This window comes from Clarias gariepinus, chromosome 2, assembly GCF_024256425.1.
Source record: "Clarias gariepinus isolate MV-2021 ecotype Netherlands chromosome 2, CGAR_prim_01v2, whole genome shotgun sequence".
In the NCBI taxonomy this organism is placed as follows: Eukaryota; Metazoa; Chordata; class Actinopteri; order Siluriformes; family Clariidae; genus Clarias; species Clarias gariepinus.
The window spans coordinates 2954766-2969345 of NC_071101.1; the positions used below are offsets into that span (position 1 = coordinate 2954766).

Sequence of the window (14580 nt, forward strand, 5' to 3'; positions counted from 1 at the left end):
GTTCCACAGTTCCCAGTGGACTTTTCTTCATAGTTGTATCATCTCACTTGCAGTTCCCTGAATCTAGTTTAGTTTGGTTATTTTGTGCATATTTAGGTTTGGTCTCAGTTACGTCTTTGTATTTTATCTGTTCACATTATTACTGTCTGTAACATGTGCACTTACTGTGCCTATACATTCACTCACTCTTACTCATTCATCATCTTTACCACTTAGTCCTGTATTCAGGGTCATGGGGTCCTGGAGCCTATCCTAGGAGACTTAGGATAGGACTTAGTTCTAGGGGTACATCCTGGACAGGGTGCCCAGGGTTCCTGGACAGGAAACCAGAGTACCCAGAGGAAACCCACCACTTACGGGGAGAACATACAAACTCTATGCACACAGAAGTGGGACTCAAACCTGGCTGGGTATTGAACCTGGACCTTGGAGGTGCAAGACAACAGTGCTAACCACTACACCACCATGCCGCTCCTACTGTACAGTACATGAAACATTCAAAATGCAACATAAAAGTCCACAGTTACAAGAATTTTCAACACCCAAGGGATGTTCCTGACTGGACTCCCCCCCAAAAAAAAATTTAATAAAATAAAACTTGGGAACTACAAGAGAGTCAGGGCACCCCATTAACCCCCACCCCCCTCTCCCCCCCAATTTACCGCCACTATTTTGACAATGAGCCTGAGGTCCACGGAATTCTGGCCAGGCTGGAGCTTGAGATGTAGGCATTGGTCAATGCAGGTCCAAGCACCGGGTTTGGGATAAAACATGAGCTTGTCACAGACAAAAAGCAAAGGTTTTTACTGGAATATATTTAAACTGGAATGTAAGAATTGGAACTGAGCATATTAACCTAAAAGCCGGGTGATGGATGCAATGCACCCTCCTGAACCTGTCTGGTGGAAATGGCAGTATGTCTTTAAAACCAGAGGACGCTGCTAAGCTTGTTGAAAAAGGTGAAGTATATGGTTTCGACAGGACTGGACATGGATCAGCAAATGGTTCTGACAGATTCAACCAGGGGCCAGGGGTAGCTCAGTGGTTAAGGTATTGGACTAAGTGGTTAAGGTATTGGACTACGGTTCGGAAGATTCCAGGTTCAAACCCCACAACCACCAAGTTGCCACTGTTGGGCCCTTGAGCAAGGCCCTTAACCCTCAACTGCTCAGATGTATAATAAGACAAAAATGTAAGTCGCTCTGGATAAGAGCGTCTGCCAAATACCTAAATGTAAACTGAAAGCTTTTCATCACCTAAAGGACTAACTGAAAACCTATTAGAACAATTCTGAAGCATGTTTGTGCCAACAAGGCTAACAAGCCACAATGATGATCCATATTTAGGGCGTGTGAGACGCTCTCACTTCTGTTTGTCAAAACCACCAAGTACAAACACGCTACTGCAGGGCTTATCACGGTTTATAACCCAACTACACCATTCTCACGTCCACTCTGACCTCAAGCTATAGCTTAAAAAAAAAAAAAATTATTATTTTTTTTTAAACAAAACAAAATGTTTCTGCAGCTTGCAGTATTAAAATATGATACTGAATATGTAACTCATCCATGTATGTATCAACCAGTTAGAGATGTTATGGCACTTGTATTCCTCAGTCTTTATAACATTACTGAGTGAACTTTAAATGCACAATTAGTCTACCCTTATGTTATGTGGATATTCCAATATTCCTAATGTTGCCAGTTTTTCTTCAGACTCAAATTGTGAAAAAGTGGTTCAGAGAGCATGAGACTTTCATCCATGGAGCACGAGATTTTTAACCATGGATTGGACATCGAGTTTAGACATTAACCCCATTTAAAATCTTAGGAACACAGGATCTTGTAGAGAAATTAATGTGACTCTGGATAAAAATAAATGTGACCTTGCATAGACTTATTAAAAGAATGTATTATTTTTGTACAATAATCAAAGTAAAATGCAGTCAGGAGAAATATTAATGTGTTATATATTAAGTCATTTTTTAGGGTCCAAGCACTATAGGGTGTGCAGGACCCTCTTGTTTCTCTAAGGATTATTTTTTTCACCCTTTTGGACCTTTTGAGGGTCTTAACATGCTCAAAAACCCATGAAAATTGGCAGGCAGGTTGGAATCTGCTGCCATTAGAGCCTGAGAGTTACGATTTTGCTGCATAGCCCATTTACACTTGCATGTCCTGTATGCACACGAAACTCTGTATACGTTTAGAGCTCAGTGAGCCAAACAACTTTCGCTGTGCATGTCCTGGGCTCAACTCAACAGGAGGCCGGTTATTTTGGGTCGTTCACAAAAATGCACCTGATGGATTCTGAAACACTCCTGCTAGGGGATTTATACGATCATCACCAAACCAGGCCGATATGACCTAAAGACATTGAGGGATTTAAATATGTCAGATGTAAATATGTCTTAAACTTATTGCTGAAAAATGATTAATCACTTTCTGTTTGTCATTATATTCACTGACACGTTCAGTGACATCACATTGAGTAACATCAAAGTGTGATGCTTTTTTTCCAGCATCTGCGGCCTATTGTACACACGTACACATGTACACATCACAAATGTTAACTTAAACACACACACACACACACACACACCTCTTTCTCTTCACACACTAACCCTCGCATGTCACTCACACACAAACACACACACACACACGCACAACAACGCACTTTACAAATATTTAGGACCTAATCATTGCTATATACTGAAGTGTGTGACGTGTGCAAGTTGTGGGTGCATCCGGGCGGCGATGTCTTAACACACTCAAATAACACACAGGTTGTGCCATGGACCCAGGGTGACAATGGCACAGGGTGCTTGGGCCCGTATGTATTATTATTATTTTTTTTTTTTGTCGGGCAGTGTGTTTTTAAACAGCACAGTTTGCAGTCTGCTTTCCTCTGATTATTAATGCCTTGGCTAACATCATATATTAATGGTAATAATATTAATTGTGAACACTTTGTTTCATTTTCAGGTGACTCCACTGAAGGCCTCTCCACCCCTGCATCCACTATGAAGACCACAAGTAAGTGACAAACTAGCAAGGTCTATATTAATGCTAGAACTTTAAGGTATACTGTACTGGAAATTAGTAGTTTAGTAGACAAGTAGACAGTCGATTTCCAGTATACCTGGTGTAGCAGCATACCCAAGGTGGCAATTTTATTTGACAGTACTGTCAGGAACAGCTCTTGGAGGGTGTATCACATTCATTGTTTAGATTTTCTTTTATTTTCATTCAAGTCTTAAGATCTGCACCACTTACCTGTACAGTCAACATCCAAAATTCAACATAAAAGTCCATGGCTTGGCATGGCTCAGTAAACACATGATCAACAGAAAGCGTCTTATTGACTCCAGGACTAACAGAAAACTTTTTAGAACAATCCTGAAGCATATTTGGGGATAAGCACATTTTGGAGATTACTTTTCCCACCAGATGGGTTTGGACAGCTTAATAATAATTATTAAATTAAATTATTATTTTAAAACTATATTTAGTATTTCCTCAGCTTATCTTTGTTTAATGTTAAAATGTGTTAGTCTGAATCATGTCAGTGTGACAAATCTGCAAAAAAAATAAAAATAAAAATAGGGAGCAAATACTTTTATTTCCCAACACTGTATTTAAACAGGACATATACATATATTTAGATGAAAAATATTTAGTTACTCATTAAATTTTTATTTTTGTTGTTTATTGTATGAAAACTTTATTATATGAAAACAAGGTTTTTATTAATTAGAGAAAACTTACAAGAATATTGTCACTGATGGGGGGAAAATAAATACAGCATTAACATGAATAATCTGTGCAGTTAAATCACAGTTAAAATATGTTGGATGTACAGAAACAAACAGTGTTAATTCACAATATCTGTTAACTCACTTCAGTCACATGGAATGTGATGTACACAAAAATTAATGTAAATTAAATCAAATTAATGAGTTTTTCCTATCTAAACTTAGTCAGCTAACATCAACTCTTATAAACATTGTAAACATGTAAGAATGGATGAATTCTTGAAATCACATTGAAACAAAAAATAGATTAGATTAGATTAGACTACATTCAACTTTATTGTCACTGCACATGTAGGTACAGTACAAGGCCATGAAATAAATTCAAAATAACATTTTCACTCTGAAATTGTAGATCATGTTTTCAGTGTAACCTTTAGTGTGAGTTAAAAGAGAAGGAGAAATTCTGGAGTGAGTTAGATGAAGTGATGCAGAGCATCCCCAGAGGTGAAAGACTGGTGATTGGTGCAGACTTCAATGGACATGTTGGGGAAGGGAACAGAGGTGATGAAAATGTGATGGGCAGGTTTGGTCTTCAGGACAGAAATGTAGAAGGACAGATGGTGGTGGACTTTGCAAAGAGGATGGAAATGGCAGTGGTAAATACTTTCTTCCAGAAGAGGCAGGAACATAGGGTGACATATAAGAGTGGAGGCAGAAGCACTCAGGTCGACTACATCTTGTGTCGACGTTGTAACCTGAAAGAGATCAGTGACTGCAAAGTGTTGGTAGGGGAGAGTGTAGCCAGACAACACAGAATGGTCGGGTGTAAAATAACCCTGGTGGTGAGGAAGGCGAAGTGGACAAAGCCAGAGCAGAGGACAAAGTGGTGGAAGCTGAGAAAGGAAGAATGTTGTGAAGTCTTTAGGGAGGAGTTGAGACAGGCTATGGGTGGTCAGGAGGTGCTTTCAGTTGACTGGACAACTATAGCCAATGTGATCAGGGAGACAGGTAGGAGGGTACTTGGTGTATCATCAGGTAAGGGGAAAGTGGACAAGGAGACTTGGTGGTGGAATGAGGAAGTCCAGGAGTGTATACAGGGAAAGAGGCTAGCTAAGAAGAAGTGGGACACTGAGAGGACTGAAGAGAGTAGACAGGAGTACAGGGAGATGCAGAGTAAGGTGAAGGTAGAGGTGGCAAAGGCCAAACAAAGAGCATATGAGGACTTGTATGCTAGGCTAGACAGTAAGGAGGGAGAGGGGGATCTGTACAGGTTGGCAAGGCAGAGAGATAGAGATGGGAAGGATGTGCAGCAGGTTAGAGTGATTAAAGATAGAGATGGAAATGTACTGACAGATGCCAGAAGGGTGATGGGAAGATGGAAGGAGTATTTTAAGGAGTTGATGAATGAGGAAAATGAAAGAGAACAAAGAGTAGAAGAGGTGACTGTTGTCGAACAGGAAGTAGCAAATATTGGTAGAAGTGAGGTGAGAAGGGCGTTGAAGAGGATGAAGAGTGGAAAGGCTGTTGGTCCTGATGACATACCTGTGGAGGTATGGAAGTGCTTAGGAGAGGTGGCAGTAGAGTTTTTGACAAGTTTGTTTAACAAGATCTTGGAGAGTGAGAGGATTCCAGAGGAATGGAGGAGAAGTGTATTGGTGCCAATTTTTAAGAACAAGGGAGATGTGCAAAGCTGTGGCAATTATAGAGGTATAAAGCTAATGAGCCAGACAATGAAGCTGTGGGAAAGAGTAGTGGAAGCTAGGTTAAGGGCAGAGGTGAGCATTTGTGAGCAGCAATATGGTTTTATGCCTAGAAAGAGTACATCAGATGCAGTATTTGCTTTGAGGATGCTGGTGGAGAAGTACAGAGAAGGTAACAGGGAGTTGCATTGTGTCTTTTTAGATTTAGAGAAAGCGTATGACAGGGTGCCAAGAGAGGAGCTGTGGTATTGTATGAGGAAGTCTGGAGTGGCAGAGAAGTATGTTAGAGTGGTGCAGGACATGTATGAGAGCTGTAAGACAGTGGTAAGATGTGCTGTAGGTGTGACAGAAGAGTTTAAGGTGGAGGTGGGTCTGCATCAAGGATCGGCTCTAAGCCCCTTTTTGTTTGCTCTGGTGATGGACAGGATGACAGATGAGGTAAGACAGGAGTCCCCATGGACTATGATGTTTGCAGATGACATTGTGCTCTGTAGCGAGAGCAGGGAACAGGTGGAGGAAAATTTGGAGAGGTGGAGGTATGCTCTGGAAAGCAGAGGAATGAAGGTTAGCCGCAGCAAGACGGAATACATGTGTGTAAATGAGAGGGACCCAGGAGGATCGGTGAGGCTACAGGGAGCAGAGGTAAAGAAGGTGCAGGATTTTAAGTACTTGGGGTCAACGGTCCAGAGCAACGGAGAGTGTGGAAAGGAGGTGAAGAGGCGGGTACAGGCAGGTTGGAATGGGTGGAGAAAAGTGTCAGGTGTGTTGTGCGATAAAAGAGTATCAGCGAGAATGAAAGGAAAGGTGTACAGGACAGTGGTGAGACCAGCAATGCTCTACGGCTTAGAGACAGTGGCGCTGAAGAAAAGACAGGAGGCAGAGTTGGAGGTAGCAGAGCTGAAGATGTTGAGGTTCTCCTTGGGAGTGACAAGGATGGATAGGATTAAGAATGAGTTTATCAGAGGGACAACCCACGTTAGATGTTTTGGAGATAAAGTCAGAGAGGCCAGATTGAGGTGGTTTGGGCATGTTCAGAGGAGAGATGGTGAATATATCGGTAGAAGGATGCTGAGGTTGGAACTGCTAGGCAGGAGGTCTAGAGGAAGACCAAAGAGGAGATTTATGGATGCAGTAAGAGAGGACATGAAGTTAGTTGGTGTGAGAGAAGAGGATGCAGAGGATAGGGTAAGATGGAGGCAGATGATTCGCTGTGGCGACCCCTAAAAGGGAACAGCCGAAAGACAAAGAAGAAGAAGTTTTTAGTGTAACCTGGTTGTTCTCAGTTTGGTTTCTGAATTGTTTCTAATCTGTGATCAGTTGATGTGTTTTATTCTGTAAACTTTACAGCAGACACCACAAAGTCCACAGAGACGACTCATTCAATGACGACCTCCAAAGCCAGTGTTTCCCAGAGCAGTAAACCAGGTAAAGGTTCTCCAGATCAGTACCAGAGCAACATTACAAGTGGTGTAAAGTCTGCATGGGACATATTGTATGTACCATATGTTAGAGCAAAGGTGATGCTTAGAAGTACTTCTTTTTCTTTACAAAAGCAAGTCAATTGAATAATATTTTACAGTTTAACACCATTTAACAGAAAATCACATTAAACCCAGTATCGCAAATGTCTCACTAATAAACGTTTCACCAATACAACCACCTAAAGGCATTTAAGTTATTAAGGTAATGTTAACAAATAAACAAAAAAAAACAAGCAAACTAATTCATAAATCAGGGATCAACAAAACCGGTAGAAACCACGGCTGGGAAAGTATCAGAACTACAGTTTAATTTTTGGCCATCCAGTCATGTCTGTCTGTATCACCAATATTATTGGTGTATCACTAATGTTTCCCTCTGTAAGATGATGAGTATCTAATTTCAGGGTGGTGACTGAGCTTCATCATACAGTACCACCTCCTCATGGATTATTACAGAGTCTAATAACAGTTGACAATCAAAAATGACAAACTGGAACAGAAGAGATGGACCTTCACCTAGTGTACTGTCTGTGAAACTGATGAAATTCCTCACTTTCCTAAAATTTTTAGAGAGCACAGTTTTAGATCTGATTTTTTTTTTATTATTAATAACTGCTTTATGTCATTAGTCTGACAGCATACATTAAACCTAAAAGATATATCACCCGCGGTCAGATGGTACTGGTCTGATGCTGATACCAACATCACTACCAATCCATCCACAGACTATCAATCCAAAGCTCCGAGCATTTTAGGCATTAACATATATTGCCTCAGGATTTGCAGTAAAGAGAGATATATTCCTTTTTTTTTCAGAATAGGCAATATGGATTTTAGTTCATTTTAGTACAAATACCCAAACATGACTGAGTGAAAAATTATAAAAATGAGTCAAAAGCATAAATGTGTTAACTCACTTCTGTCACATGGAATGTAATGTACACATTTAAATAAAATCAAATTAATGAGTTTATCCTATCTAAACTTAGTCACCTTACATCAACTCTTATTGTAAACAGATAAAAATTAATGAATTTTTGAAGTCACATTGTAACAAAAAAGAGATTAGATTAGATTAGATTAGATTAGATTAGATTAGATTAGATTAGATTAGATTAGATTGAAGGTTATTGTCACTGCACATGTAGGTACAGTACAAGGCAATGAAATAAATTCAAAATAACATTTTCACTCTCAAATTGAAGTTCATGTTTTCAGTGTAACCTGGTTGTTCTTAGTTTGGTTTCTTAACTGTTTTTAATCTGTGATCAGTTGATGGGTTTTATTCTGTAAACTTTACAGCAGACACCACAAAGTCCACAGAGGGACCAAGTAAAGAAGGTAAAGATCCTTCAGTTCAGTACCAGAGCAACATTACATGTGAAGTGGTTCAAAGTGTGACATATTGTACATGTATGTACCATATTATTATTCACATGTTAGAGCAAAGGTGATGCTTATAAATACTTCTTTTTCTTTACAAAACCAAGTCAATTAAATAAATATTTTACAGTTTAACAGAATTTAACAGAAAATGACATTAAACCCAGTATTGCAAATGTCTCACTAATAAACGTTTCACCAATACAACCACTTAAGTTTAGGCAGTGTTAACAAATAAACAAACAGGCAAGCAAATAAATAGATGAATAAATAAATCAGGGATCAACAACACCAAAAAAAACAAACAAGGCCGGCAGAACTACAGTTTAATTTTTGGACATCCAGTCATGTCTGTCTGCATCACTAATGTTTCCTTCTGTAAGATGATGAGTATCCAATTTCAGGGTGGTGACTGAGATTTATCATACAGTACCACCACCTCATATTACAGAGTCTAATAACAGTTGACAATAAAAAAAGAAATACACACTGAAACAGAAGAGACAGACCTTCACCTAGTGTACTGTCTGTGAAACTGATGAAATTCTTCACTTTCTTCATATTTTTAACCCTTGTGTGGTGTTCGGGTCTGTGGGACCCATTTTCATGAATTATCGAAAGAAAAAAAAAATTTACCATTAATTTGCCTCATTTTCTGTGAAGAGCATATATCAGAAAACATTTCTAATGAACACACCCACCTACACATTTATATTATTTAGAGGAAGTTTGTGTCCACTGGACCCAAGGCTTATAAAAGTGTAAAAATTGTAGGTTCTGTGTACCTTCACTCTGTCCTCCTCCTGTCTGGGACTGCTGTAAGTACACTCTAAAAAACGCTGGGTTGTTTTTTCTACCCAAGCGCTGGGTTTCCTCTGTTGGGTCATTTTTCTGGGTTATTTACAGAGAGTTGGGTAGTTTTTGTGTAACCCAGCTGCTGGGTTAAAGTTTGATTGGCCCCTCCCCCAAAGTTCACCGGTGGATTCAGCGGCTGTCAGTCAGAGCTTCGTGTCTCTCTTGAGCTCCCACACCGCTGATGACGGTTCATTTAAGGGAAAATGGCGTTAAATACAAGGTCTGTATACACAAGTTCACTCACCTAAGTCACATATGACTGAAAAAATATTACTCTATGTGAGATTTATTACTGTTACCGTGTTAAGGTTACACTTAAACTTTCAGGCTGGTCTGAGGTAAGATAATTTAGCTGACAATAGCTGCTATAGTTAGCCAAAGAACCCCACCTGTGTGTGAAGGAAACGGATAAGATGTCTGAGCTTTTTATCTTTATCTGTAGAATGTTTGCAGGGTGACGAAACTGTAACTGTAGTATTAGCATGAAGCTAGCATTTAGTTAACATTAGAACTTTATTAATCTCACTGTTTGTGACAATAAAATGCTGTGGTGTTACAAAACACTGACCCTCTCACAAATATACACACCTGCTAACCCTCCCGTTTTTCACTAGTTAGTAATTTACTCCGCGGTCAAAAGTCACCCCTGTTTCTCCCGAGTTATAACAATATTTTACACCTTTCCCCCTTTGGCAAGTAGTATGCAAATATGACTGCTGCATGTAAGATAACCAGGTAGCCCTCTTTAACCAAAGTTGCCTGTTACTCAGACTAAATTAACTATCAGTCAGCTGTACAGATAACTACTAGATGGAAGTATTAATATTTGGGTGATTGTAATGTGCCAGTATGACCCCAGCTATGACAATGCATCTCCTCGGTAATTAGCTTAAAATCAACGCAGACCACAAGATCAACTAGTCTGACTGATATATATTGAATAATATATATATATATATAGCCAATGCTTTAAAAGCCAATGCTTTAAAAGCTTATTTTGCTTATTTTATTGTTGGTAGTAGCTGTCTCCATGTTTTTGTTTCAAGTTACCTATACCCTAGCTTTGTCATTTTTTTTATTTAGTATAAATCCTATTACACATTAAATTGATAGTCTTGTTCAGTTTAATCTTTGTTATTCAACCAGTTTTTAACTTTTTTTCATTTCTTTCTAAGGTTGGCACCAACATGGTGGAATACAGTACCTCCAGCAGGCTGAAAGGTCAAGGCCGTACCCCTACTGTACATCCTGACGTTGGGAGATAATGACCAGCGCTGCTCTCAGGCATTCGTCATTCTGGTGGGACAGGCTCTGGAGCAATGCACACTACTTGGGGCGGTTGATGTGTGCTTCAAGGCATTTTATATTTTTGACATTAACTATTTAAAGCAGTGTGCTCCTGTATAGGACTTTTTGTAATGTTGCTATGAAATAGCGAGGCCTACTTGAAAAGTCATAGACAGTGTTTGTATGTTAAAATGGAACCAGGGCTGGATAGTTTTGTTCTGCAGAAAATATATCTAATGTCACAAAGAGATCCTGCTCTGTAGAAGCTGCCTCAGCCTATTTGTGTTTTTACTCCATTCTGCCCTTATGAGTAATAGTATAGTAATGATGTCGCTGTTGATTATCTGTTCTTGTGCTTTTAAAAAATAAATGTTTTTTCTATGAACATTTAATAGGATGTTGTTTATTGCATATATGTATGGTTTGCAAAACTTTTAAGTTTTTTTTTGTAATAAACCAGTATATCAAAGTAATTTAACTGTTTAATAGACATGGGTATTTTTTTTTTTTACAGATTCACTGTAAAACATGAAAATAATAATAACATTTGTGAGGTAGAATTACTGTAACTCAACATTCCAGTTAAAATGAACCAACATCTGGGTAGAACATTTAACCAATTTATGTGGTAGAATTAACCCAGCATTATAGTTAAATATGACCCAGCATTTGGGTTGAATATTTAACCTATTTTGCTGGGTTAAAAAAATAACCCATTTTGCTTGGTTAAATTAACCCAGCATTTAGTTAGTCCAATAGTTACCCAGCAGCTGGGTTAAAAACAACCCAGATTGGGTTGTTTTTAACCCAGCATTTTTTAGGGTGTATGCTTGTGTGAGAGTGTGTGAGTTTTGCAAATGCAAATAAATATAGCTTGATAGGACATCAAGTCTTCTTTTGAGCTTTTTGTCCCAGATTTAATTTAGAAAATTATTCTGGACTGCAATAATTTAGAAGAAAGGCATGTTTTTTGGAACAAGTGGAAAAGGAGATGGAGGAAACCCATTCACATGCCCACTATGTGATTCTTATCCTTGCTGGAGTTTTCAGGTCCAAAAGGGAATCCACAGAATCCCAGTAGGATGCAGAAACTGGCAACTGAGAACATTTACATGCAACAAAGTCCATGAAAAACTTTCACATAATGTCCAGGATTATTTGCTTGATAAACAAGATGACAGACCAGCTTGATGGCAGAGGCAAGCTAGAGTAGCTGCCATCAGGACGGTGTGGGACAAGTGGGTGCACCACCTCCCCCTATTTTACAACCCTGGGGCTATTCTAGGTTGCAGCCAGCAACAACTAAAAGAAGTGCTGTGACGTGTGTAGACCTAAGATGGACAGAGAAACACTATGTACATATGTTGAGTATTTTAACATAAAATTGAATGATCGTGTTAAATTAAAGACTACAAACTGCAGCGTGTCCACCAGACCCAGAATTACTTGCTGTCAGATGGTACTGATCTGATACTTAAATCAATATCACTCCTGATTCATCAAATAACTCATATTAATATTTGTAATGAAAATGGCATTGCCTTTATGACAATATATTATTTAATAAATATTTGTACTCGAATTTGTTATGATCTTTTTGATTTCAGTTGTGATTATTGTCTCTGTGCTGGTTGGAGTCAGTGTTGTGACAGTAGTTGTAGCTGTGCTACTGCGGAGATGCTTCTTCCAAAAGAAAAGTGAGCAATCTCTATTAGGAAATGAAAAAAAAAAAAAAAACAGATTGTGTCAATTGCCGTGAGTGGCTGTTTTTACTATACTGTACACTCATTTATGATGATTGCGTTGTATTTCTCAGCTGTTAAAGACAGAAAGACTAATCCTGTCTATGAATCCATAGAGGATGTTAAACCAGCTGGTAAGTAAGATTATTATTTTATATTTATTCATCTTGAAGATCTTTGAACAGAATTTTTTATTTTTTACATTTTTAATTCGAATTTATTTATCAGCCATTTAAAAGAATGTGAATGAATTGGGGTACTGGTGTTTTAGTGGTAGGTGTTTTCGCCTGCCATGTGGAAGGCCCGGGTTTGATTCCCAGCCAGTGCCCAAACCCCCCAGCCACTGGATGCAGTGCCGGTCCCAAGCCCGGATAAAATGGCAGGGTTGCGTCAGGAAGGGCATCCGGCGTAAAACCTGTGCCAAGTTGTAGTGCGGACTGGGTATTCCACTGTGGCGACCCCTTACTGGGATCTGCTGAAAGACCAACAACAAAAGAATGTGAATGAATAGAGTACCAACTTGTAATTAAATAATCTCCAGTTTGTTGTATATTTTCATGGGTATATTGGCTTATTGATTTATATTTTGAAGGTGACAAAGCATCTTTTTTTCATGCTTTAACTATTCATTTTATATACAGGGTGGCCATTTATATGGATACACCTTAATAAAATGGGAATGGTTGGTGATATTAACTTCCTGTTTGTGGCACATTAGTATATGTGAGGGGGAAAACTTTTTAAGATGGGTGGTGATCATGGTCGCCATTTTGAAGTCGGCCATTTTGGATCCAACTTTTGTTTTTTTTTCAATTGGAAGAGGGTCATGTGACACATCAAACTTATTGGAAATTTCACAATAAAAACAATAGTGTGCTTGGTTTTAACATAACTTTATTCTTCCATGAGTTATTTGCAAGTTTCTGACCACTTGTGTTATAAATGTGTTATAAAATGTCTTCAATGTGCTAGCATTTCTCCTGCGGTGTTGCTATCAGTGTGTGAAGAGTGGGAGAAGAGGGTTGCATTGACAATCCAACACAATGGGCAGCACATTGAACACATTTTATTTTTTAAACGTGGTCAGAAACTCTGTAATTTACCATGGTAAATGTGATGGTAAGAAATTTAATGTGTATGAATCCACAAGTTATTTATTTTTTTATTTATGTATTTTCTTTTACAGCAAATGAAAATCAGTATGAAGGTGTTTACGTCCTGGCAGGAGATCCAGCTATAGTTAATCTGGGTAAACTCTTACACAATCTAAATTGACTTTAAAGATTAAATACTGAATGTGTGTAATAACTATAACCCAATTGTGTCTTAAATGCAATACCTGACATATGTTTATTATATAGAAAAGAAAGCACACACGGAGACTTCCTTATCATCAGATGCACGATCACCTGAATATGAGGTAAACATCATTCCATTTATAAACTTTGGCTACTATTTGTACTACGTCCCGCATGTTTTTAAGTACAATTTAAATGCCGAGAACTAACAGGATTGGGATTATTATTTATTTATTTATTTATTTATTTATTTATTTTTGCCAGACAGTAGGATAGTATTTGTATATTAGCAGTTACAGTATGTATGGGGTGTGTGGTTGTTGTGTGAGCAGGTCTGAGGGTAATAGTCCTTTCGTTGTATCGTCTATGATAACGGTTGAAACATCCAGCAGAAAGAAGCTTCTTTTGTTTTGGCTCTCAGAGAACAGAAACATCTCCCTTTATGACAGAGAAGCTTTGAGGGTTTGCTGAGGTCCATCACTGTCTTTATGGTCTTTGTCTTGCACCACTTGCGCACTTGCTGTAGAGAGCCTCATTGTTCTTGAGGTGTTTTATAGTCTATCACTGATCATAATCAATTACACAGACTTCTAGAGCCACTCTGTTGAATCTGTGGCTGGTAGACCTTTAATGCTCCTTCACTACAAGGTGCACATTCTCAGCTTCCTCCGTGTACTTGATCAGTGCTCCACTGTATTGTCAATGACATAAAATGAGAAGTGCTTCTATCACCTTGGGTTTCAGCCATGTCTTAGTGAACCAGAGGAGGCAGCAGTGCCAAATGCATCTCTGAACTGTGAATCTGAATCTTGGCCCTGAGATCATTAAATAGTTTTCCATGGTCTTGATGTTGGCTAACAGGATGCTGGGCAGGGGCACAGTGTGTGAAGAACCTCAGCCTGGTACTGACACCGGCTCGTTTTCCTCAGGGCTGCTGACCTGGCCATCATGGATCTGGTGTTTAGATAAACATCAGTAGGGAAGTGAATTGTTAATGTTAAGAGGTTAATGTAAGGATCAGTCCGGAGAAAAAGAAAAAACAACAACAAAACAATTAGCCAAACTCACAAACTTACTGGC

At 38.8% G+C, this 14580-nt stretch overlaps 1 protein-coding gene across 1 annotated transcript in view; it reads left to right on the forward strand.

Annotated features, from left to right (window-relative positions):
• Positions 1-6975, forward strand: part of LOC128510845 (uncharacterized) — a 220576-nt gene extending 213601 nt beyond the window's left edge. The window contains exons 6-8 of the mRNA XM_053483382.1: positions 2985-3035; positions 6802-6879; positions 6965-6975. Of these exons, the coding sequence (XP_053339357.1) occupies positions 2985-3035; positions 6802-6879; positions 6965-6975 (140 nt within the window). The remainder of the gene's footprint in view (positions 1-2984; positions 3036-6801; positions 6880-6964) is intronic.
• The last annotated feature ends 7605 nt before the right edge of the window (positions 6976-14580 follow it).